General features: G+C 30.7%; 2 protein-coding genes across 2 annotated transcripts; both read right to left on the reverse strand.

Moving 5' to 3' along the window:
• Positions 1-132: 132 nt before the first annotated feature.
• Positions 133-13,412, reverse strand: LOC111710225 (cilia- and flagella-associated protein 73). Its single transcript, XM_023484287.1, has 13 exons — positions 13,280-13,412; positions 11,266-11,331; positions 10,378-10,456; positions 8,391-8,462; positions 7,021-7,155; positions 6,557-6,618; positions 5,788-5,842; positions 5,157-5,219; positions 4,202-4,382; positions 3,361-3,454; positions 2,808-2,850; positions 943-1,014; positions 133-317 (listed from the first exon to the last, which is right to left on the reverse strand). Exons 1-13 carry the CDS (start codon positions 13,360-13,362, stop codon positions 225-227), a joined length of 1,098 nt encoding a protein of 365 aa, XP_023340055.1. The 5' UTR covers positions 13,363-13,412; the 3' UTR covers positions 133-224.
• A 2,286-nt stretch (positions 13,413-15,698) lies between these two features.
• LOC111710226 (uncharacterized) lies at positions 15,699-20,587 on the reverse strand. Its single transcript, XM_023484288.1, has 5 exons — positions 20,535-20,587; positions 20,012-20,039; positions 18,269-18,329; positions 16,737-16,812; positions 15,699-15,890 (listed from the first exon to the last, which is right to left on the reverse strand). Exons 1-5 carry the CDS (start codon positions 20,563-20,565, stop codon positions 15,751-15,753), a joined length of 336 nt encoding a protein of 111 aa, XP_023340056.1. The 5' UTR covers positions 20,566-20,587; the 3' UTR covers positions 15,699-15,750.
• Between the last annotated feature and the right edge of the window lie 2,120 nt (positions 20,588-22,707).

Genomic DNA, 22,707 nt, shown 5'->3' on the forward strand with positions numbered 1-22,707 from the left:
CATATGATAATACATGCTTTGCAGACGGTACTCCATTTGAATAAGAAATATTTGTCTGGTGTACAATTACCGCGTATACAATAACCTATTCTAAATATTTCTTATACAAATGGAGTACCCGTCTGCAAAGAACGCATAATCATATGGTAGGGTGAACCGCGTCAGTTATATCTCATTTCTATTCCTTACTCCCTGGTAACTATAAACTGTTGAGTGTTGAGTGTTCAGTAATCTATTCTAAGCTCGCTTGCTTCACTAGCCAGCGGGTCAAGGTAACCAATACCAAGGTCGGATTTTTTAACACGTTCATTCACTACCTAGAAGAAAATTGAAAAGTTAAAGGGACTGTAAACGTAATTTTAAGTGACTCTCCATTAATTAAATAAAATGTACGATTCACAACATTAATAATAAAATTTTCATGATCAAATATGCTAGTGACAATCGTCTTTTCTTTAAGAATTGATTTGTTTTTGATTGAGTCGTTTTTAACAATGTTCTCCTTAAAGACGTGACAGATAGAGGTAAGAAATTAGAAGCGATCACTATCGATCATTTTTCGCCGTAAGCCTATACCCCTTTCAATTTTCGCGAACACTCCCTTTAATAAAGGAAAATTTTCTTACAGAGCTTTTGAAGGATTTTGTTAGATTTTAACACTTTTCAAGGGTGATAATAGATAAACGGATTCATGTTCCACAAATTTTAGTTAGTTAGTTAGTTAATAAAAATAGAAATATTTTTTCTTCACAATTGATGATATATCGTTTCTAAAACAACAACAAAAATAGAAACAAAAAGTGTTTATTACTGATAGTTTCTTTATGTTTTCCTGTAGTAGAAATGCGCTTAGAAAATAGTATGACTTTGAGTTTTTCAGTTTGTATTTGGACCAATGATAATATTTCTAGAGAGATAAAATTAGTTTAAAAATGTAAATACCGTCAAATCTTCAATATGTGCTATGATGGTGTTTAATTGTTCAGGCACGCCTAGCTCTTCTGTCTTCGTTTCCTTCACAAAAAAGACAGTTATGTAACATCAGTCAAGTTATGTACCATCAGTCATGTCATGTACCATCAGTCATGTTATGTACCATCAGTCAAGTTATGTACCATCAGTCAAGATATGTACCATCAGTCAAGTTTTGTACCATAAGTTAAGTTATGTACCATCAGTCATGTTATGTACCATCAGTCAAGTTATGTACCATCAGTCAAGTTATGTACCATCAGTCAATTTATGTACCATCAGTTAACTTATGTACCATCAGTCATGTACGGAAAAAGAGGAAGGGAAAACTTGTGTTTTTAAACCAAAAATATAAACATCATTTATATTTTTATTTCTTCTACGTCAATTGATATGTTTAAGTTTTAAGTCACAATAAGACTAATGTGATGTGGGACAAATCATGTTTTTTACTCTATAACAAATTTTGTGAAGGGCAAAGAAATCGTAGGAAATTTGTTTATATACAACACTTTCAAGTCTGGATAGTCTAAATATATATAGTATGGCGGTGGCNATTATCATAGTCCATAGGCCAGCTTATTAAAAAAATTAGACCGCTGATTTTAATAGTTCAGGTGATAGGGAAGTTTTATTTGTATTTTGTTTTTGACAAATATTCATCGTTATTAAATTAGTTTTTTAAGACCTCTTCAAAAATGTAGATTTTTGATCTGTAGCTTAATTAAATAACAAAATAATTAAGGGCTATTTAAGATTTTTTAAACACCGAACGGCCTTTTTACAGTCTCATTATACCCTACCATATATGAGAGGGGGCGTCAAACGCCTGTTTAGGGTTAATTATTTGTGTGGAAATTGATTGTAGGACAAATGTTTATAGGACAATTGATTCTAGAACAAATGATTGTAGGACAATTGATTGTAGGGCAATTGATTGCAGGACAATTGATTCTAGGACAATTGATTGTAGGACAATTGATTGTAGGTCAATTGGTTGTAGGAAAATTGATTGTAGGACAATTGATTGTAGGACAATCGATTGTAGGAATATTGATTGTAGAAAAAATTGATTGTAGGACAATTGATTGTAGGACGATTGATTGTAGGACAATTGAGTGTAGGACGATTGATTGTAGGACAATTGAGTGTAGGACAATTGATTGTAGCACAAATGATTGTAGGACAATTGATTGTTGGACAATTGATTGTAGGACAATTGATTGTTGGACAATTGATTGTAGGACAATTGATTGTAGGACAATTGATTGTAGGACAATTGATTGTAGGACAATTGATTGTAGGACAATTGATTGTGGGACAATTTCATTGTAGGACAATTGATTGTAGGAAAATTGATTGTAGGACAAATGACATTTATAGTTCCCAGAATTCTGACAGTTAATTTCAAAAAGTCAAACTTAAAAAAAATTCTGGACAAAACATGAAGAATTCTGGAAATAACATGAATTCTGGACATAACATGAATTCTGGACATAACATGAATGGAGAATGCAAATCTAGAGAGAAAAAATGCTTTAAAAAACTAATGGTGGCTTGAGAAAAAAAATGAGCTGGGAACATTTTTTTTAGATACTCATAATCCCTATTGTTAGATCTCAATATCCACTGATGGCACTTTTGATTTGAGGATCTATAAAAACTATACCCTTCCAAATCTTCATATTAGTTAGGCCTACCCGGATTAACTCTCACTACAACTTCAACTGGGTTCGATTGTGGGATATCGAATAAAGATTAAATTAATCTGTGGATGATCTGGATATCCACAATACAAAAGTTCCCAGCTCTGATAAATTATCTGAAGTTATTACCTTAGGTGCACCAGGAACAACAACTGCTCTTTTTAAAACATATCTATGGAAAACAATGAAACTGAATACTTGACACAAACTCTAGTTTTATAATCTATATTTCATTGCAAGCTTCACCATACCTTCCATATTTCAAATAGTCAATCAAATAGAATTAAGAGTTTAATATGTCAAAGGTCTACAGCAATAGGTTTCAATTTTAAAGATATAGAGATTTAAAAAAAGAGAATTTGTTGCTATATAAATTGTTTTTTTGCAAGATTGTCATATTCTAGGCTAACTCTGTGTTGGCGTTAAAAGCTAAGAATTTATGTGACATGTTATAAAATTTTTGTTTTGGATTAAAAGAACCAGAGCTGAACACTTTAGAATGAAATATCCCTAAACCCGATCGCTTAATTAATCTGGAGATTAATAACAAGAGGACAAGCAATATTTAATCAAGAGATTTAGAAGAAAAGGAGATCAAGCATTGATCTCGATATCCACCATTCTAAAGTTCCCAGCTCATATTTAATAAAGTGCTAGTTAAATAGTAAATGCCAAATCTAACCTGTGCATATTTGAAATCGCCAGTTTGATGTTAGAAATTAACAATTTTTTTTCTTTGCTAAGTTCTATTATATTCTCCAGTATTGTTCTTCTTTCTAAAAAAAATGTATAAAACAAATAAATACATATTTGAAGTGCTTTAAGGGACTATGAACGTAATTTCATATAAAGATGGCAATGCCGGATATGAATTAGATATCAATGTTTGCAATTTTGAGAATTAATTATTTTCAATTATGGTTTCTGTACAAAAGAGACTTGTCCATTTCTACTGCAAAAAAAACATAAATAAATTTACCGAATTAAACACTTGTTTACAATTTATTTTTAGATCAAAAATGTTTAACAAAATTTTAAAAAGAGCAGTAAATTTTTTCCTGTGACTTATATCTTCTTTTTGGCTGATCTAATGTCTGACTCAATTCATTGAAGGTTCAGGTTCAAACATAAATTCATCGTTCAATATTCTTTGGAGAAAAAATTCACTGCACTAAGCAGGGTTTGAAGATTCTGAGGATATTCTTTGACAGAATTCCGCCTAAATAATGACAAAACCAAATGAGATAAGAAAGGTCAGGAAAGAAGTGAATATTTTTGACAAAAGAATTTTGGTTCTTGTAAGTTCATCTCGGATACAGTGCTTCAGAATACAGCCATAGTTAAACATGGAACACTTTTAAATCTAAAAACTATCATATCTTCTACATTGTTAAACAAATAAAGGTATCCTGGGTACCATTGTAAATCAGACATCGTGATCAACACATGGAAGTGTACATCCAGTGGCCCTTTAACAGAATTATAATGAAAGATTATGAACGCGCAAATTTTTTCCTTCTTACCTAATGTTCTTGCTGCAAGCTTAGCCGCGTTCTGTTGTAGTTCTGCCAAGCGCACGTTATAGTCCAGTGTTCCCTCCATTCTAAGTTCACTGAACTTCTCTAGAGAACGTGCCTCTTCTTCTCTTGTCTTTTCTATCTGAGAGAGCCGGGCTCGGAGTTTATCCCTTGTGGCAACTAGAGCCTATCAAAGCCGAAAATATGACTTATTTGTTCCTCCCTTTTGGGGCTGCAGCACATTAAATTCCCTTAAAGGGTGTACAGTCCCATTTCATCACCTCTAGTCAAGAGCAAGGTGTGCTCCTACTTTTTTGAAAAATCTGTTCCTTTAGTTCCATTTCGCTTGTTCCTGTCAGTCCTACTCTAGTTCCATTTCACTTGTTCCTGTCAGTCCTACTTTAGTTCCATTTCACTTGTTCCTGTCAGTCCTACTTTAGTTCCATTTCGCTTGTTCCTGTCAGTCCTACTTTAGTCTAGGGTATAATGTAAAACAATACTAAGAAGGCCTTTTATTTGATCTTTTATTTTATGTACTTTTCTTTTTTAAAGCGAAATATGCTTGTTAGAGTCTTGAACGATTTGAACTGCATTAGGTCCCTGATATAGCTTAAATCTTTTTCTTTGTATATTTCCGAATTTAATAAATTTGAGCCGCATCTTAAATCCACCAACAACCGGTTTCAATTATGCGCCGGCTTAAATCTTGAAGCAATAAATACGATTTTAAGTGTAACCACCCATATTTGAGCCGTGCTTAGGCTCAATTTTTTAAAATTCAGCCTCTGGGACCATATTTAATGAAACGGGAGTCATAGTTGAGCCATAAATCACTTTAGGTTAACCAAGAGAAGTGGTTCAAAATTTAGTCTATTTACAGTACACAGAAGTTAAGCATGACCCCTGATTAGCATATATTTTAAATATTTATCATTAATGACACTTAAATTAACATGCTTACTTGACATCTCTCCATGAGACGACGAATGTCTGGAAATGTCTCGGGAACAATGTCCACCACAGACTAAAAATTGAAGACTTTTTCATATGTTAAAGTTTTATTCCTGTCTTTCATACTCAATATTAAAACAAAAATTGTTTGCCTACTAAATACCCTAACTAGCTGAAGTGCCCGATGTTGCCCGTGGAATTTTAAATCGGATTTTTAAAAAAAGAGATTTTTGAAAAAAAAATGAATTTCTTTTAGCCTTTATGTTACCCCTGGGATACTCAAGGTAAAATTAATGTCTTGTTTTATTATATAGATATATGTGCAAAAAGCTTTATTATCAAATCAAATAATGCTTTTAGGAAGGTCCTACTATCCACGATTCAATCTTAATATGACTTTACTAAATCAAGATTTAAGCAAGGCCTTATAGCTTGTATTCTGTATGACTTTCCCGCTTTCAACTGTATTAATTGATTGCTAATAAATTTTGTAATTCGTAAAATCAGTTTATGAATATTTTATTGTTTTCTACAAATTAAGTAGATGTTAACTATTTGAAAAAAAACGATCATCATGCATAAAATCAAAATATCATTAAGGAAACGCCGAGCTTTTTGATGTAAACAGCATTAATTATTACCTGAAGATAGTTTAAAAATACTTTTTTATCCTCCACCGCTGTTTCTAATGTATTTCTGGAAAACGAAGCTAATTTTAGTTTAACCTATAAAGTATTTACTAATATACTTTGCTTTTTTGTCTTTTTGTTTGTTTCCTTTAAACGTCAAAATGTCGAGAGTTGTTATTTTCTTAAATGTGCAAATTTAAACAAAATATCCGCAAAAATTTTAGAATGATTATAAATGTTTGCTTTAAGAGTAACAGCTAAAAGCTACAATTTTTTATAAAAAAGGGGGCGTGGAGCGCCCTTAAATCCTAGTATTTAAAATATCAACAAGTAAATTTGTGAAATTTGATTTAAAGGTCCTGTGTCTTCCTTGGAGAGCCAACCCTACGCGGAGAACACACCCCCTAGTGCACCATTTTTACACAAGTTTAGACATTAAAACTAACGTATAACACTTGCCGATATCACTTTAATTATTCTTATTGTCCATTGTCTATATGGTTGTTATTATCTACGTCTCGAAGAAATATAATGATTGTTTGATAATTTGAAAGGAAGACGACATTTGCGTGGATTTTTTTTTTGCGTCTTCCCTTCAATTATACATTATTGAACTAAATATGCGCATTTATCTTTGTAAAATAATAATTTTAAATGTGTGTAAAATTGGTTCTTTTGTTTAAAGTTGTGTTTAAATGATTTAAACACATTCTCCATTTTATTGAATGAATTCTCTTGAAAGGTGCTGAATAGGACAAGAATTTGTTTAAAGTTAACTTACTTTGCTTCTTCGTAGAGAACTTTTTCTTTCTCTAATTCAGCAAGCTCAAGAGTTTTCATCTCCTACAAACATAATTTTATATTTTGAAGAAATATTACCTCAGATTAAAACAAAATCATTAGACTTTTTAAAGAAAAGTTGTCTAATTCATAGACAAAACCAAGATTCTCAAACATTTCTTAAAGATGTACAGTGTACACCAAATAATTTGTTTTCTTCAGTACCTGGCTAAACCCTGATAGGGCAGAGTTTTTTTTTTAATATTTACCTTAAAGTTTAGAGATGTTTTATAATTTACCTAAAGGTTAGAGTTTTTTTTAAATTCTTAAATGAATTCATCTTAAAAACCAATAAACATGCAGATTCATGAAAATTGTCATCAAAACAAAAACAATATTGAAGATGGTCCTTTAATTCAAATGTCAATAGAAACACCCTGTAGTGACCAATTAGAGTCAATATACCTGCTGGAGGATCTCCTGGTGAGCCTTTTCTAATCCTCCCTCCACCTTCCCTTGCTTCTCTCTCACAAAGTTGTTGAATTTAACAAGGTTCTGTTTTACTTCAAGTTGACCTGCCTCAATTTTCCTCCAACGAGCCTAAGAACATCTTTTATTAAACTTTGCAATATTTTTATCCGAAACAGAGATATAAAATGACACAAAAACGATCACTATTTTTTTAACTTCGAATTTTTGGGGGAATCGTTTTTTGTACGTTTTTTGTCTACATTTTCTGTCAGGGTTAAACTTGAAGTTTGGCATAATGTAAGAAAAGCAAATATTTAGAAAACACAATTTTAAGAACAAATATTTAGAAAACACAATTTTAAAAACAAATATTTAGAAAACACAATTTTAAAAACAAATATTTAGAAAACACAATTTTAAGAACAAATATTTAGAAAACACAATTTTAAAAACAAATATTTAGAAAACACAATTTTAAAAACAAAAACTTTTTTACACAATTTTAAAAACACTTTAGACTCAAACAGAAAGTATTGACTAATAACTATCCAAAGAAACGACACAACGGAATGCACATCTGTGAACTGTTCAGTAGTCTAAGAATATACCAGCCTAGTGGTACAGCAATTATAATGTATTTTCTTGCAAACCAATCAATTTTGAACCTCTAAATTTTTTATGGTTTTAAGTTTAGAATATAAGAACAGGGAAATAGTTTAGAATTCCCAGTATTGAGGGTCCTGTCACTGCAGAATTGCAAGAATTTCATTAGAATAGAAAATTTTCCACATTTTCTATTTTCTAGAACTCGACCATTTTTCCAGAACTACAAAATTATTCTCCCTCGGATGATCTTTTTATGTCTGTTTTCCTAAAACTTCATTTAATTCAAGAATTAAAAATATGGCTTTCAGAATATGGAACTTAGACTGAGTGTAGAAAATATATATTTCTACTATCCCTGGGCTGGGCAAGGTTCTGTAAAGGAATTGAGTCTACGTACATCTCAAACACGGATTTCCTGTCCTTATATCATTGCAACCAAATGTTAAAGACCGTAGATATTTCTAACAGTTAATTCTGCTCAACTGTTGGATCAAATAATCTAAGTTTGAAATATCAAAGGTTAACACAATCAGGTTCCAAAATTATAGGGATATAAAATTCTGCAAAGATTCGTTCCTTTATTTAAACGGTAACAGTTGCAGTTATAATATTTTTAACTGTTCTCACTTTAAGAAAAAAATGAAATCATAAAATCAGTTCATCGCTAGAAACGAAGAAACCAACCTTCACCAGTTGAGGCTGTCCCTTCCATTAATTTGTCGAACTTAAAAAAGTTTGAACGGGTCCAGCCCTAATACCTGAAATTCCATCATTTTCTTCTGATAGAGAACTCTTGTTCTCTTTAGTTCATCTTCTGCAGTATCCATCTCCTGGTATAAAGATATGATAGATAGATAGATACATAGATAGATAGACGTCAGTATCCATCTCCTGGTAGAAAGATAGATAGATAGATAGATAGATAGATAGATAGATAGATAGATAGATAGATAGATAGATAGATAGATAGATAGATAGATAGATAGATAGATAGACATCAGTATCCATCTCCTGGTAGAAAGATAGATAGATAGATAGACATCAGTATCCATCTCCTGGTAGAAAGATAGATGGATAGATAGATAGATAGATAGATAGATAGACATCAGTATCCATCCCCTGGTATAATCAAATATGGCAGATGTGAAGGGTTGCAAGGTTTTCAAAGAATGAAAAAAATGGAAAATAGAAAGTTTTTTTTAAATCTTAAATCACTGTTAATTCAAGATACTAATTCAGTTTATTTCTGTGGTTCACAGGCATACTGGCCTTAAAAGAACTGTAAATGAAATTTTAATTGATCCTTCGTATAAAGATGGCAAAATAGAAATCAAATTAAACTTTTAAGTTTTCTTAGTTTGTTAAGATCTTGTTTTCATTCCTAAATGAAATACATAAACAAACAGAGTTTTGTTTTCTTAGTAAAACTTGAAAATAAAACTATCATCCCCCCCCCCTTCCCCTTTCTCTCCCAGAATTGTACATTTTATATTTTAGTTTTTTCTTTTTATTTCATCTTTTATTGCAGAGAAATGGGTTGCAACTTTAATAGTAATATAAATATGAAACATAAAATGTTTTTAAAAAGTTTCCGCGACTAAAGAATGCATAAAAGGTGTAACCTTTTATCAATTTAACCATTACACGTCATCCAGTTTTAAAAACACATTCAGGAATCTTATTTAGAAGACGACATTTTCGATATGAAAGGCATGTGCTATATTGATCGAATTACTGTAGCATGGCAGGTCAACAGAATTTACGAACACTTAATAAATAACTCCATTGAAGAACGGAAACAAACAAACGGATACATTATTTGAAATACCAAAAATAAAACCATACCTTTAATAAAAAAGACATTTTTTCAAATATCCATTATTTCAAAGGATAAGTATTCAGTAGTTAAAATAACAGTCGTCCAAACTGACAAACACTTATTTTTTAAAATGTTATTATTTTATTTATGAGATTCTCTTATTTTGGTGTTTGTAGACTCTGGTATCCGATTCTATACACATTCTTCGATATCCAAGGCTAGCTAGGTTAGGAAGTCGCAGCTAAATCATAGCTAGAAAATGTCTAACGAATATTACATTAGCTTTGTGTTTTTATAGCTATGAAATATCAACAACTATCTTTAATCTGTAGTTTATCATCATTATTTGATTTAACCTTTACAAAGCTATGAAATATCAACGACTATCTTTAATCTGTAGATTAAGGTTTATCATCTTTATTTGATTTAACTTTATAAAGCTATTAAATATCAACGACTATCTTTAATCTGTAGATTAAGGTTTATCATCTTTATTTGATTTAACCTTTATAAAGCTATGAAATATCAATGCTAGATTTAACCTGTAGATTAACGTTTGTCATCTTTATTTGATTTAACCTTTATAAAGCTATGTAATATCAACGACTATCTTTAATCTGTAGATTAACGTTTATCATCTTTATTTGATTTAACTTTATAAAGCTATTAAATATCAACGACTATCTTTAATCTGTAGATTAACGTTTATCATCTTTATTTGATTTTAACTTTATAAAGCTATTAAATATCAACGACTATCTTTAATCTGTAGATTAACATTTATCATCTCTTTTTGATTTAAACTTTATAAAGCTATCAAAGATCAAATACGATCAAATCCGTAGATTATTTGTGATCACCTTTAATTGATTTAGCTTATATATGGCTGTCAAAGATCAACAACGATCATATATGAAGTTGATCACCTTCCATTTATTGATGAGATCGACCTCCCTGTTCTGCGGGATCTTGTTCCTTGGGACCTCCTCCTTGGACACCACTTCTCTAGGGTAAAAGGACTGTAAGTGTAATTTCAAGTAACCAGGCGCAGATACAGGGTGTCAAGGTGTCGAAGACCCCTCTTTTGGAAAAGGGGGGTCAAGAGTATCTTTTTACTCCCCCCCCCCTTTTCTAGATACTAACTTAAAAGTTTAATGTAATTGAATATGATTCTTTCGTATATTAAAGGGAGTGTTCGCGAAAAAAGAAAGGGGGTATAGGATTAATGTAATAAAAAAGTGCTTTTGATCGATACTAATCTTACTTCTATCTGTTGCGTCTATAAGGAGAAAATTTTAAAAACGACTCAGACCGAAGAACGCAGCGTCCATACAAATTCGGAAAGATGCAACATTCAGCTCGGATCGTAAACAAATCAATTTAATTCCAAACAATGCATTGAGATTTTTTTTATAAAGTTTTGTTATATAAAAATAAGCATCAGATCTCAATAAAAATTACATTAGTAATTATTAGTAATTAGTAATTATCTATTTATGAAATATAACAAAAAACTACAAAATTACGTGTTCAGGAGAAAATATTTGAAAACCTCCAAAATAGAGGTTGTGGGAATATTTCCTTCCAATTCTAAAAAATATAAAAATAGAAATCAAAGGAGAAGGTAGGGAAAGGATAAGGAAAGTAAATATTTATTGTTTAAATTATATTTCATTTAAACTGGTGGTGGATCGTTAATATTATTCGACGATGAACCAACATTTTTTAGAAATGAAAATGATATATTTATTTGTAATGCAGAATTACTGGTTCGATTTTGAGACCTCGATTTGTTAACAGAAAATAAACCTCACTTTTTAGGAGACTTGTTAATGCTGAGTCTTCGATGAAGGTCCTTTGCACTGACTTGTCTACGGGGCCTAAAATAACATCTCTTAAAGGGACCGTTCACTTGTTTGAGTAATTTCAGAGTAAACTAAACGGCCTATTCGCTGTTCATTAGTATTAATCTTACTTTTCAAAGACAACTGTGGCCGGAGAAAAGGCCGATTTTTCGATCAGAATTTGAGCGGAAAGGCACGGTCCCTCTCTATATACACTATTTGATGTTTTTTTTTTCAGTATGTTGTGAATCAAAATAAATTTCGAATATAAAATTAAACTGTAGTATCTAATGGTTAATTGTAAATGTTATAACTTTTTTAATTTTTTGTTTCTTAACTTTCTATTTCTAAAATAACACTATTTTATCGCATTAAAGATTTGGTATTGCCTGTTTAAAAAGATTAATTGAACGCGGCATGAAAATGAAAAGTTATAAACATACGGGAAAAAATCTACAAAATCTACGAATCAAAATACGAGTAATGATTAATTGATTGTTGTAGGGACGTCGTCTTTGTATACACAAAGACGTAAATTTCTTGCTAACTCAAATGTCAAAAGTTTTCAAATTTTAGTATATAACAACGAACACATGTGACATTAAAATATGAAAAATTTAAATTTTATTGGGCTGTTGTTACTGAAAAAAAAACATCAAATAGTGTGTGTAGAGAGGGACCGTTTTTTTCCGCTCAAATTCTGAACGAAAAATCGGCTTTTTCTCCGGCCACAGATGTCTTTGTAAAGTAAGACTATTACCAATCAAGAGCGAATAGGCTCTTTAGTTGACCCTGAAATTACCCAAATAAGTGAACGGTCCCTTTAAAGAGACTATAAGCGTAATTTCAATTGGCCCTCATGTATGTAAAGATGACAATGTCTGATTTAAAACGGTACTTTTGAAACCTTAAATGGACTGTAAAGGAAAAATGAAAGAGGGTATAGTCTGAAAGCTTATAACTTTAGCTCTTGATCGCAACCCATGAAAGTTATATCTGATGTTCCTTTCTCGAGAAATTGATATAAAACTGTGTCAATATAGAAATAGTAGGTTTAAACAGATCATATTCAGCAAATATGCAACCAATCTGAAAACGAAGATATCCCAGAGAAACCTAATTGTAACTTAGGTTTTCTCCAATTATTATTTCATAATTTTAATTTTTTTTATTTTTAATAGATATAATTGATAATATTATTTATAAGTCCGTATTACGTCACCAGAACTCCCACCAATGGTAGTGCAGTAAAGTGGTCACGTGTCTCGTATGTATCACGTGACCAGTATACTGCACACAGTTCGATCAGCCTAGATAATATAAAAACAGCTTTTAAGTAATTTCAAAAGTTCTATATTCTGTGCTCTATCAACTTGATAAGAAATTTAAACAAACAAAAAAATTGCATAAGTTCTGTTCACTAAGAAACTCAACACTCATATCAAAATCTTTTATTCGAATCTCTTTTTTAAAGTTTTAAGCAAATTAGCATTTATTTTATTTTGAGGATTATTTTAGCTTACTTTGACTTAAAGAGATAATAAAATGAGAGAAATTTTTGCTATACCCAGATAGAATCCGCCATTTTTTCTATACAATATTTTTGCTATGAAAAACTTACCCCCCCCCCATAACTTTATCCAGGTTTAGATTTAGAGCTTCTGTTTTCTGTCAGCGGAGCAGAACGATGTAACTCGGAGAAGCTAGGTGAAATTTTGTCCATAGTATGAATTAGATATCCATGCTTTTGTTTCTTTAAACTAGTTTTTCATTTGCGGTTTCTCCGCAAAAGTGACTTTTCTTGCTTGTAAGAAACACATGGGGGAAATTATCCGAGTTTAACACTTTTGAGTCAGAAAAACAACAATATCTTCCAAACTATTTATCAGATTAAGGTTTTAATGGTACAGGTGTGAATCGGTCATTGCCATCTTTGTATTAAGGTTCACTTGAAATTACGCGTCCAGTCCCTTTAATGTTTTACCTGAAAAAAGAATCTGGAAGTTCATTTTGTTCAATGTTTGATCTCCAGCCAAAATATCCGGATATGTCGTCTTGGACCTCCATTTTAAACAGGGTAGACTATTCTGCAATAGGTTTGAAAGGGCAAAAGTGAGAAGCCAATTAATACCAAGATAATTAAAAGTGAGTTAACCCAGCAAACAGAACAGATGAAACATCTTGTTGTCAAGTTAACCCACCAAACAGAACAGATAGAACATCTGGTTGTCAAGGTAACCCAACGCAAACAGAACAGATAGAACTTCTGGTTGTCAAGTTAACCCAGCAAACAGAACAGATGAAACATCTGGTTGTCAAGTTAACCCAGCAAACAGAACAGATAGAACATTTGGTTGTCAAGGTAACCCAACTCAAACAGAACTGTTAGAACTTCTGGTTGTCAAGTTAACCCAGCAAACAGAACAGATAGAACATCTTGTTGTCAAGTTAACCCACCAAACAGAACAGATAGAACATCTTGTTGTCAAGTTAACCCACAAAACAGAACAGGTAGAACATCTGGTTGTCAAGTTAAGCCACCAAACAGAACAGCAAACTATCGTTTGTAATTTAGGTAATTTCAAGTACCTAGTTAAAGTTCTTGATAACATTTTTTGCTATACAGGGTGTACCCACGAAACATGAAAACTTAGCAAGACGAATTGAAAGTCGTCTTTGATCTTTGAAATTATTTGCCGTCGTTAACTTAATCTTATAAGTTAAATTCTAGAGTTAGTGATCACAAAATATCACTAGTCTTGGCATTTCAAAATGTGGTCTGCCTATTTGCTTTTAATATTTTCGAATATATGAAGAATTTAGTTCAGATTTCGACAAATTTGGTTTTATTTAATAAAACTGAAATCTAACGAAATTCTATTAAGTTTTTTACAGCAAAGAAAGGCAGGATATATTTTGGAATTGCCAAGAGTAGGAAAATTTTCTGGTTATTGTTTTAATAAACATATAAGTGAAAGTAGGTTGACTGAAAGTCACAAAATAAATTTAAAGATCTAAGACGAATATCAAGTCGTATTGCTACTGTCATGTTTCGTGGAACACCCAGTTTAACGAAGAAAATGTTTGTTGAACAACTCCGAAAAACGTGTTAGTAACTACAAATTAGGTGTACTACACTGCAGGCAAATATAGTAACTATTGATTAAACAAAATCTGAAGATATATTTTCATTCAGAAATCAATTCCCGCCACTGGAGACAATTTATTGATTAAACCCAAGGAATAAATTTTAACGCAGAGAATCTTTATCAGAAAACGAAGTCAATTTAATGTCGTCATCCATTATTTACACTTCCATTCAAAGGGTTACTCACAAAGGATTAGATGATGTGATATTTGCAATTCCCTGCAACTATAAACTTGTTTGTTTCTCAGCCAAATCATTAAATAAGCCATTAGATAACTAAATCTAAGGCAGAATACATAATTTAACTTTTTTTAATCATTTTTTAATTTTTATGGATTTTTCTATTTAGATTGGCGCATTTTAAAAAAAATTATGATTTTCAACATATTGTCAACTTTAACGGTCCATATAAACCTTCCCTGGGGTCATGAGCTACCCTAAAAATATTTGGCCCCGATCGGTTCATTCGTTTAGACATTTATTGGATACAAACAGACTTACCATTAAAGTAAACATATTTTGTATCTAAAACATATTTTTTTTCACACACCTTAGATACTATTTCATTTTTCAATTTTAATATAAAATCTAAAATTCGTATTCCAATAAGTTGTAAGTTCATCGTCGAAAAATACTATCAATCCACCATAAATTAGTTACTTACAAAATGATAACAGAAAATATGTAACTTTCCTCCATTTCCCTTTTTTTTAAATTGGGGTGAAATATTCCCACATCTTCTAATTTTAGTGGTTTGTAAATATTTTCTCCTTTATTTGTATTTCTTTCTTAAAATTTCTTAACTTACAAAAAAATACTTTACATATAAAGTATTTCTCATTTGTTCCTTGTTTTTCAACTAATATAAATAATTTGTATTACTTCTATGGAATAAAAATAATGTTATTAAGTTGTTTTTGTTGAATGTAATATTCAAAAATCCTCGAGAAAGAGCCCAATCAATCACGAATAATTTAATAAACTAGGCATCTTCTATTTCTTCTATTGTGAACATGTTCTCATTGTAACATTGAAAAACAAAACAAAAAAATTTCGCGGATTTTATAAAATAAAATTTGCGGATTTTTAATATTTCAAAATTTTTTACGAAAATAAAAATTTTTAAACACAAATTTTTTAAATTTCTTTTTAAGATTTGGGCCCGATCGGTTCAGCCGTTTTGACGTTAATAGGATACTGACAAACAGACACCCATGCCAAATTATAATGACAGTCTCTTTGTGCAACATTCCAATTTCAATTTTCAAACATTTTTATTAAATATCATGTAAACTTTTACAATAAAACTATAAATTCTCGTTAATAGTTGTATTCCATATTTGCATTGCAAGTACAGTACTCCAATTTCTATTCGCGTTGATATCGTCTTTATTTAGTTTATCATATTCTGCCCCCATACGGACACAGATAACATCATCCAAATCTCCTGCATAAACAAATTGTTTATTAAAGGGACTAAAGGTGTATTTTTATGAAACCTTTGTTATCCGTCCTCCAATGATAAAAGCTTTGTCTGATCAAGTACAGGGTTACCCACAAAGGATGAGACTGTGAAGACGACCAGAAACTCTTAAAATGTGATGATCCCATGATTATATTAAGAATTTGGCTTTAGATATAGCAATCTATAATAATAAGGAAACTGACAATATAAATATTGTACAGTCGGCTCTGAAAACCATAGTTTCAGTAGAAGTAAATATTTCCATTTACTGTTATAGCGCCGATTAAAGGATTTATCTCTAATTGGATAATGAGATAGATAGAAAGATAGATGTCAGCGCTATGCAATTTCTATTGGTTCAGAATAGACACCAAACACATGACTGAACCCTGATTTGATCTGGTGCTAATGGAATCGGCATACAGGAGTCTGAAGTCTCATTCTTTGTAGGCAACCCTGTATAAAATCGGTATCATCCATAGTTAACAACTAATTATGGTTTCTATGAAAAAATGAATTTCAAAATCTATAAAAAAAAACGAAATTATTTGTTATAATCGAAGGTTTTTAAGCTAGAAAACTGACAACGTATTCAACATTATTGATAAATAATGGTTTTATGGGTTCGTTTGTAAATTTGGGGTCATTTTTTTACCATGTTTTTACTTTTATGTGACTCCAAAAGAATCTGAGATGAGGATTACATTTTAGAATTCTTGAATCAATTCACTTTTCTTACATTCTTCTAATTTACATTGCGTCAATCATGCAGAGCATAAGAAAATTAGAAGTTAATTCCAGCACAGTTTTGTTAAAATACTTGTAAACCTGGTAAAGGATCGGTGGAATCGAGACCTCCAACTATTTGAAACATTTCTGAGTTTAGCAGAGTATTCAAATCATTCTGAAAACTTGGTTTAAAGAATTTGATTTTGCGTTAAATTATGAAAATTCATAAAATATGGTAAGAAATTGTTTTTAAAGTAGGATAAAAACACGTTAATAAATTGCAATTCATTCAGTAAAAGTAAATCAATTAATTTCTTAATATAATTTTAATTATAATCGTAAACCTTCTAAAAGAGTAGGATAAAAACACATTAATAAATTGCAATTCTTTCAGTAAAAGTAAATCAATTAATTTCTTTTTATACAGGGTGTCCCAAAAAACATGGGAATTCAGTGACGAATTCGATATCGTCTTTGTTATGAATTAGCATTGTAATACCTAATTTCAAAAGCAATAATATTATTATGTCTGCTAGAGTTTATTTTATGAAAAGGGTAGAAGACTGTAAAGATGTGTCTATAATGTCTCCGCACGATGAACAGTGAAGACGGACAAGTTTACTCTGTTTGTATACTGCAATTTTCTTGTTTTACTAAGTACAACCGTATGCAGTCAAAACATAAACACACAAATTGTAAACATAGCAGACGAAACTCTTACAGATTACAGCTTTCTCATTAGGTATCACTATACTAAATCAAAGAATTATTTAAAAAGACGATATCGAATTCGTCACTGAATTCCCATGTTTTTTGGGACACCCTGTAATTTTGATCATAATCGTAATTATTTTCTTTTCCTAATGTGGCGTTATTTTTAGTATTATTGAAAGAATTAATAAATCTTAACAAAAATCTTTTAACTTTTTTTTTAAATATTTTTAGGTTTTTGGAATTTGAATTTTTCATAGTATCAACAAAAATCTGAGAATTTTTACAAATTTCAAAATTGTTTTGTTCTAAACATTTGCGTTTTTTTAGCAAGATCAAGAATATATTAGATATCCACGAATATTTTATTTTATTTGTGGTTTCTCTGCAAAAGTGACTTGTGCATTTATCGCTTCAGAAACAATGGAGACAATATCAGATTTGAACATTTTCCAAGTCAGCAAACCGAAAATATTTTCCACATTGGATTAATACAATTTTAAAGGGTAAATTTGTTTATCGGGGAGGAACACATTAACGACTACAGCTTTTTAGAAAAAGTAAAATTTTGCAGTATTTGTCTAGTGCCCATTGAAATTCTACCCTCTCTCAAAAATTCTAGAAAAAATTACTACTTTTCAATCACAAAAAGTCATGTACTACATAGTGGAAATGTTGGGACTAAGTATGTTTGTATGTTTTGTTATGACTGTTTTAAGAAGAATGCGATTTGTAATTATATAACTATGTATATGCTATATGAAAAAAAAATTTCAAAGTTTAGATAAAATTATGCAGAAACATGTTGATTCTCGATCTCTTTTCGTGTTGCAGTAAAGTTTTAAATTCCTTTTTATATATTTTAAATTCATTTAATATTTTGTACTTTTTATCCCCTGCCAATTCAATTCAATTTTTCCCTGAAAGTTTTCCTCAAGACCTTTCGTAATATTCTCAAACTTTAGGAACATTTCATCATTTCTAAAATTGAATATAAATTATTTAATGATATAATGTTTCTAGAACAGGGTTACCCACAAAGGATGAGATGTGAGGAAATCATTCTGTATTATTTAGACATTCTTGATTCAATGCCGCTGTAAACTTGTTACTTTCTTGTCCAATCCTTGTGTTGACAATTAATAACTTTATTTAGGAACAAAGATGAAAAACAAACCTCCATAATGTCTCCTTTCAAGAGTTTTATGTCGTCATTGAAGTCTAATCCTTTATGTGTAACCCTGTATTTCAGATACAGGTCCTTGACAATATATGTGAAATTATTCATGTTAAAAGATTTTTAAAGAAAAATAGAGTGATTGATATTTTTGCCGACCCTTCTCTGTTTTAAATAGTAAAACTTTAAAATTAAGAAATTTCAAACGCAAAATTGGCTCACCATTTTTGCAATGTTTTGATTGGCCATAAACTTTCTTTATGGTCATGTAAATGTGGGACCGGCGCCCTGGATACTGATGGCTTTGAAAGCTACTGTGAGGTATAAAGCTTTCAAGTGACTCTCCTTGCAAAGATGATTCACAAAGCTATCTTAAAAACCTTGCTGAAGTATACATTAGATATCCTTGTTTATAGTTTTCAAAACTAATTGTTTTCAATTGTGGTTTGTCTATAAAATTAACTTGCATATGTTTACTGCAGGAACACGTGTACAGGCATTATCAGAATTAAATACGTTTAAATCTAGACAATCGTCAATATCTTCCTCATTATCTATCAGACAAAGGTTTCTAGGGTACCGTTGTGAATCGGGCTTTACCTTCTTTGCATGAAGGGTCTCTTGAAATTACGCTTACAGTCCCATTAATGGATGGAACTTAATTGAAAAGTTAATTGAAGAGAGAAATTCTATTGAACGATCTAATTAAAACTAGTTCTCAACAAATATTAATATGGTCGTACACAACGAGGTTATAGTACATCAGACTTCATTAGAAATTTCTAAGATAACATTTTCTTCTTTAAAGGGAGAGTTACGGCGATAAATAATCGATTTTGATTCATACTAATCTTAAATTCCATCTGTTGGAGAGGAGAAAATTGTTAAAACGACGTATACCGAAGAGCTTAGTGTTCATACAAATTGAGAAAGTTGCAACAATACGACTAGGATCGTAGAAAAATCAATTTAATATCAAACAAATCATTGAAATATTAAAATCTTTCGACATCGATTATTTTTCGATTTTTCATAATATTTGTTATTTGTTTATATGCAATGCACTTAAAACGACGTTTTTTCCACTAGGTGTCTCTGCCACGTGAAATCATTCAAAGCATCAAGAGCAGAGACACCTGGCGGCCAACTATTTCTGCGTTTTAAGTGCATAACAAATAAAACATATTATGAAATATTAACTTTATAGAAATGTGTCGAAAAATAATCGATGACTGTAGGTTGTAAATTCTGAATGATTTTTTTTAATTAAATGGATTTTTTTACGATCCGAGTCGTATGTTGCAACTTTCTCAATTTGTATGGACATTATGTTCTTCAGTATAAGTCGTTTTCAACAATTTTCTCCTTACAGACGCAACAGATAAAAGTAAGATTAGTAGCGATCAAAAGCGCTTATTTTTCGTCGTAAGCCTATACCCCTTTTTCATTTTTCGCAAACACTCCCTTTAATATTATATTTACTCACCTTGGACTTGCCATTAGCAACCCTTCGCCTAAACAAAATTTATTTTAGTTTTTTTATTTATTTACAGCAATTTTGTAACTGTACTACGCTAAGTAGATTCTCGACCCGACCTTTAAGATCTAAATCAATACTTTAACTCAGTTGTCTTGGTATGACAGGAAATTAAAAAAATAAAACATTAACCTTTTTTATTTTGATATTTTAAAAAGATAATCTTTAGAACAATCTGATCAAAATGATTTCGATGACATCTGAACCCCGCAAATAAACGATACGACTTCTGTATTATCAACAAAGTCGGGATGGGAGGTTTTAAAATCGAATTTTGAAGAAGAAAAAATCGATTTTTGAAAAAAAAATTATTAAAAAAAATTCAATTTTTGTTTAGCCTATGTTACTTAAGGGTTCCATAAAAAATGTCAGCCCATTCGGCCCAGCCGTTTAATAAATATATAGAGATACATATATACATACTAATATGTATATGATGCAAAGAGCTTTATTAAATAGATGATATAAATACCTAAGGAAATGGTAGAGTTACTGAACTTCATAACTGTTGGTAAATCAAACCTATTTAAACTTTGTATGACATATTATCATAATTTTTGATACAATTAATCATTACAGTCTTATTTTTACTATTTATTTTATCTTTATATCATTATAATAGTTATTTTATTGTTTTCTTTTTAAATACAAAATTAGAATATTTGAATCCAAGAAGATGCCACCATATTGTTTTAAAACAGCAAATTTGTAAAAATTTGCGGCAATTTGTGCGTCCACTCCTTTCTTTCCTACAATGAAAGCACGTCTATATTATCAAGTAATCCAATGACAAATCCAATGACGAATTCAATGACGAATCCAATGACGAATCCAATGATGAATCAAGATTTAACGAGTGAAAATGGTTCTAAAGTGAAGACTAGCTCACTAAATTTATCAGGGCCCCTAATTTACCCCCCTGGAAGCAAGAATTGAGTGAAATACTTCAAAAACCTCTGAACTAAGGAAAACTTGAGTCTACGTTGAACTTTGAAAGGATCATAGCTAGGATCTTAGTTTGAAATATCAAGGTTTGCATCGATCACACATAGATTCATCCTGCTATTAAATGTTGCATCAATTTTCAAGACAGGGTCGACTTTGAAGTGTCGCAAAGGGATGGGCTGTGAATTTACCGCTCTATTCGTTAATGTTTTTTTTAGTAGTCCTAAACATGTCAGTTTTATAGCTATGAAGCACTTTTTAGTCAAAGTGTTTCAGAAGTATAGTTCTAATTTTTGGCAATTTTTGCTTGAGAACCTTAAAATCACAGTAACCATCAAGCTGCAAAGATATAGGGATTCTAAAAATTGAGTTTGTGGCACAGGCTCAATTCCTGTTCCGGATAAAACTTAACCCAGGCAGATCTTAAGAATTATATTTTACAAAAAGTGTTTTAAAGATATGTTTTCTTTCAATATTAGTTAAAGCAGATTACAAACTAATAAAAATATCAACCAACTTTTTCCTCTTAGTTCTCCTAAAATACATAGCTTAAAATTATTAGTCAAAATCGTTTTATATAAAATGTTGGAAAACATTTTTTTAAATAATTCAAAATTACAATATTCTTTTCTAAATTGAAAAGAAATCGAAAACAGGATTATCTTATTATTTTTATTTTAATTGACATAGACAATTTACTTTGGAGAAATATCTAAAATTTTGTTAAAACTGCATAAAATATTGTCGATATTCTGTCTAACGGAGAAGGTTGTTCAGCTGAAAAGCAAAAAAAAAAGATTACCAAATAGTTCCATCTCAGAGATATCCTTCACATTCTTTATTCTTAGTTTCCTCGGTAAATCCAAACTTTCATCTGGAAAAAACTTAATTTCTCAGTCACAAACCAGATATATACAGACTGCTAATCAGCTTTCACAGGCTGGGCTAAGTATACTATAATTGTACCGGCACGACATTCTATTATTATGTATTCAGCGTCCACAATCGGTAAGTTCGTTAAAGAAAGGTTAATTTAATAAAACGATGCATAAATAAAACATATAAGATAATTTTACATTTTAATACTTTTGTAATTTCCACCATAAAAAATGTACTTTATTCATAGTTTTCCGTTCCGTGTCGAAATTTTAAGTACCAAAAATTATCGTTCGTTTACGGAACGTTGCCCGTTCTTTCTTAAAGGTACTATATAGACGTAATTATGTCAAAATGACCCTTCATAAAAAAAAGAGTGCAGGCATAAGAAATGAGAAATCCTTATCTTTCTAGGTATAAAATTGATTATATTAAACTTGAGTTTCTCTAAGCAAGTGAACAATGGATTGAACTGCAGAGATAATGAAGAAAACTGTCAGAATTCACCATGTTTTGAACCCTACTCATTGCTATTGAGCCAGAGGTATGGAATAGGACCTGCTCCTCATTAATAAATGCTAAAATATCATTCGTTCACTTACCCTCATACACTCTATAATTGGAAATAATATTCAAATTTTAGCTTTTGACAATAAAATTTTCATTTTAAACTTATCAAAAAACAGCTATTAATAGTTTTTACTGCCGGAAGCGCCACAATGAAAAGCAAAAATGTTATATTCAAAGAAAACTTTTGAATAACTTTTTTGTCAAAAACAAACTAAATTGACATTAAACGTTTAAAAATGATTTTAAATATTAAT

The sequence above is a fragment of the Eurytemora carolleeae genome, unplaced genomic scaffold, assembly GCF_000591075.1.
Source record: "Eurytemora carolleeae unplaced genomic scaffold, Eaff_2.0 scaffold93, whole genome shotgun sequence".
In the NCBI taxonomy this organism is placed as follows: Eukaryota; Metazoa; Arthropoda; class Copepoda; order Calanoida; family Temoridae; genus Eurytemora; species Eurytemora carolleeae.

Bases quoted from the DNA above. Each gene is read 5' to 3' on its own strand.
- LOC111710225 (XM_023484287.1), bottom strand. From the start codon at position 13,362: ATGGAGGTCCAAGACGACATATCCGGATATTTTGGCTGGAGATCAAAC. The intron at 6,619-7,020 runs GTATATTGACTC...TTATGTTTGTAG, and splicing joins ACCAGGAGATCCTCCAGCAG to GAGATGAAAACTCTTGAGCT. The intron at 2,851-3,360 runs GTTAGATTTGGC...TGTTTTCCATAG, and splicing joins GCGATTTCAAATATGCACAG to ATATGTTTTAAAAAGAGCAG.
- LOC111710226 (XM_023484288.1), bottom strand. From the start codon at position 20,565: ATGAAGTTCAGTAACTCTACCATTTCCTTAG. The intron at 16,813-18,268 runs GGAAAAATTGAA...CCAAGTTTTCAG, and splicing joins GTCTTGAGGAAAACTTTCAG to AATGATTTGAATACTCTGCT. The intron at 15,891-16,736 runs GTTTACAAGTAT...TTGTTTATGCAG, and splicing joins TTCCACCGATCCTTTACCAG to GAGATTTGGATGATGTTATC.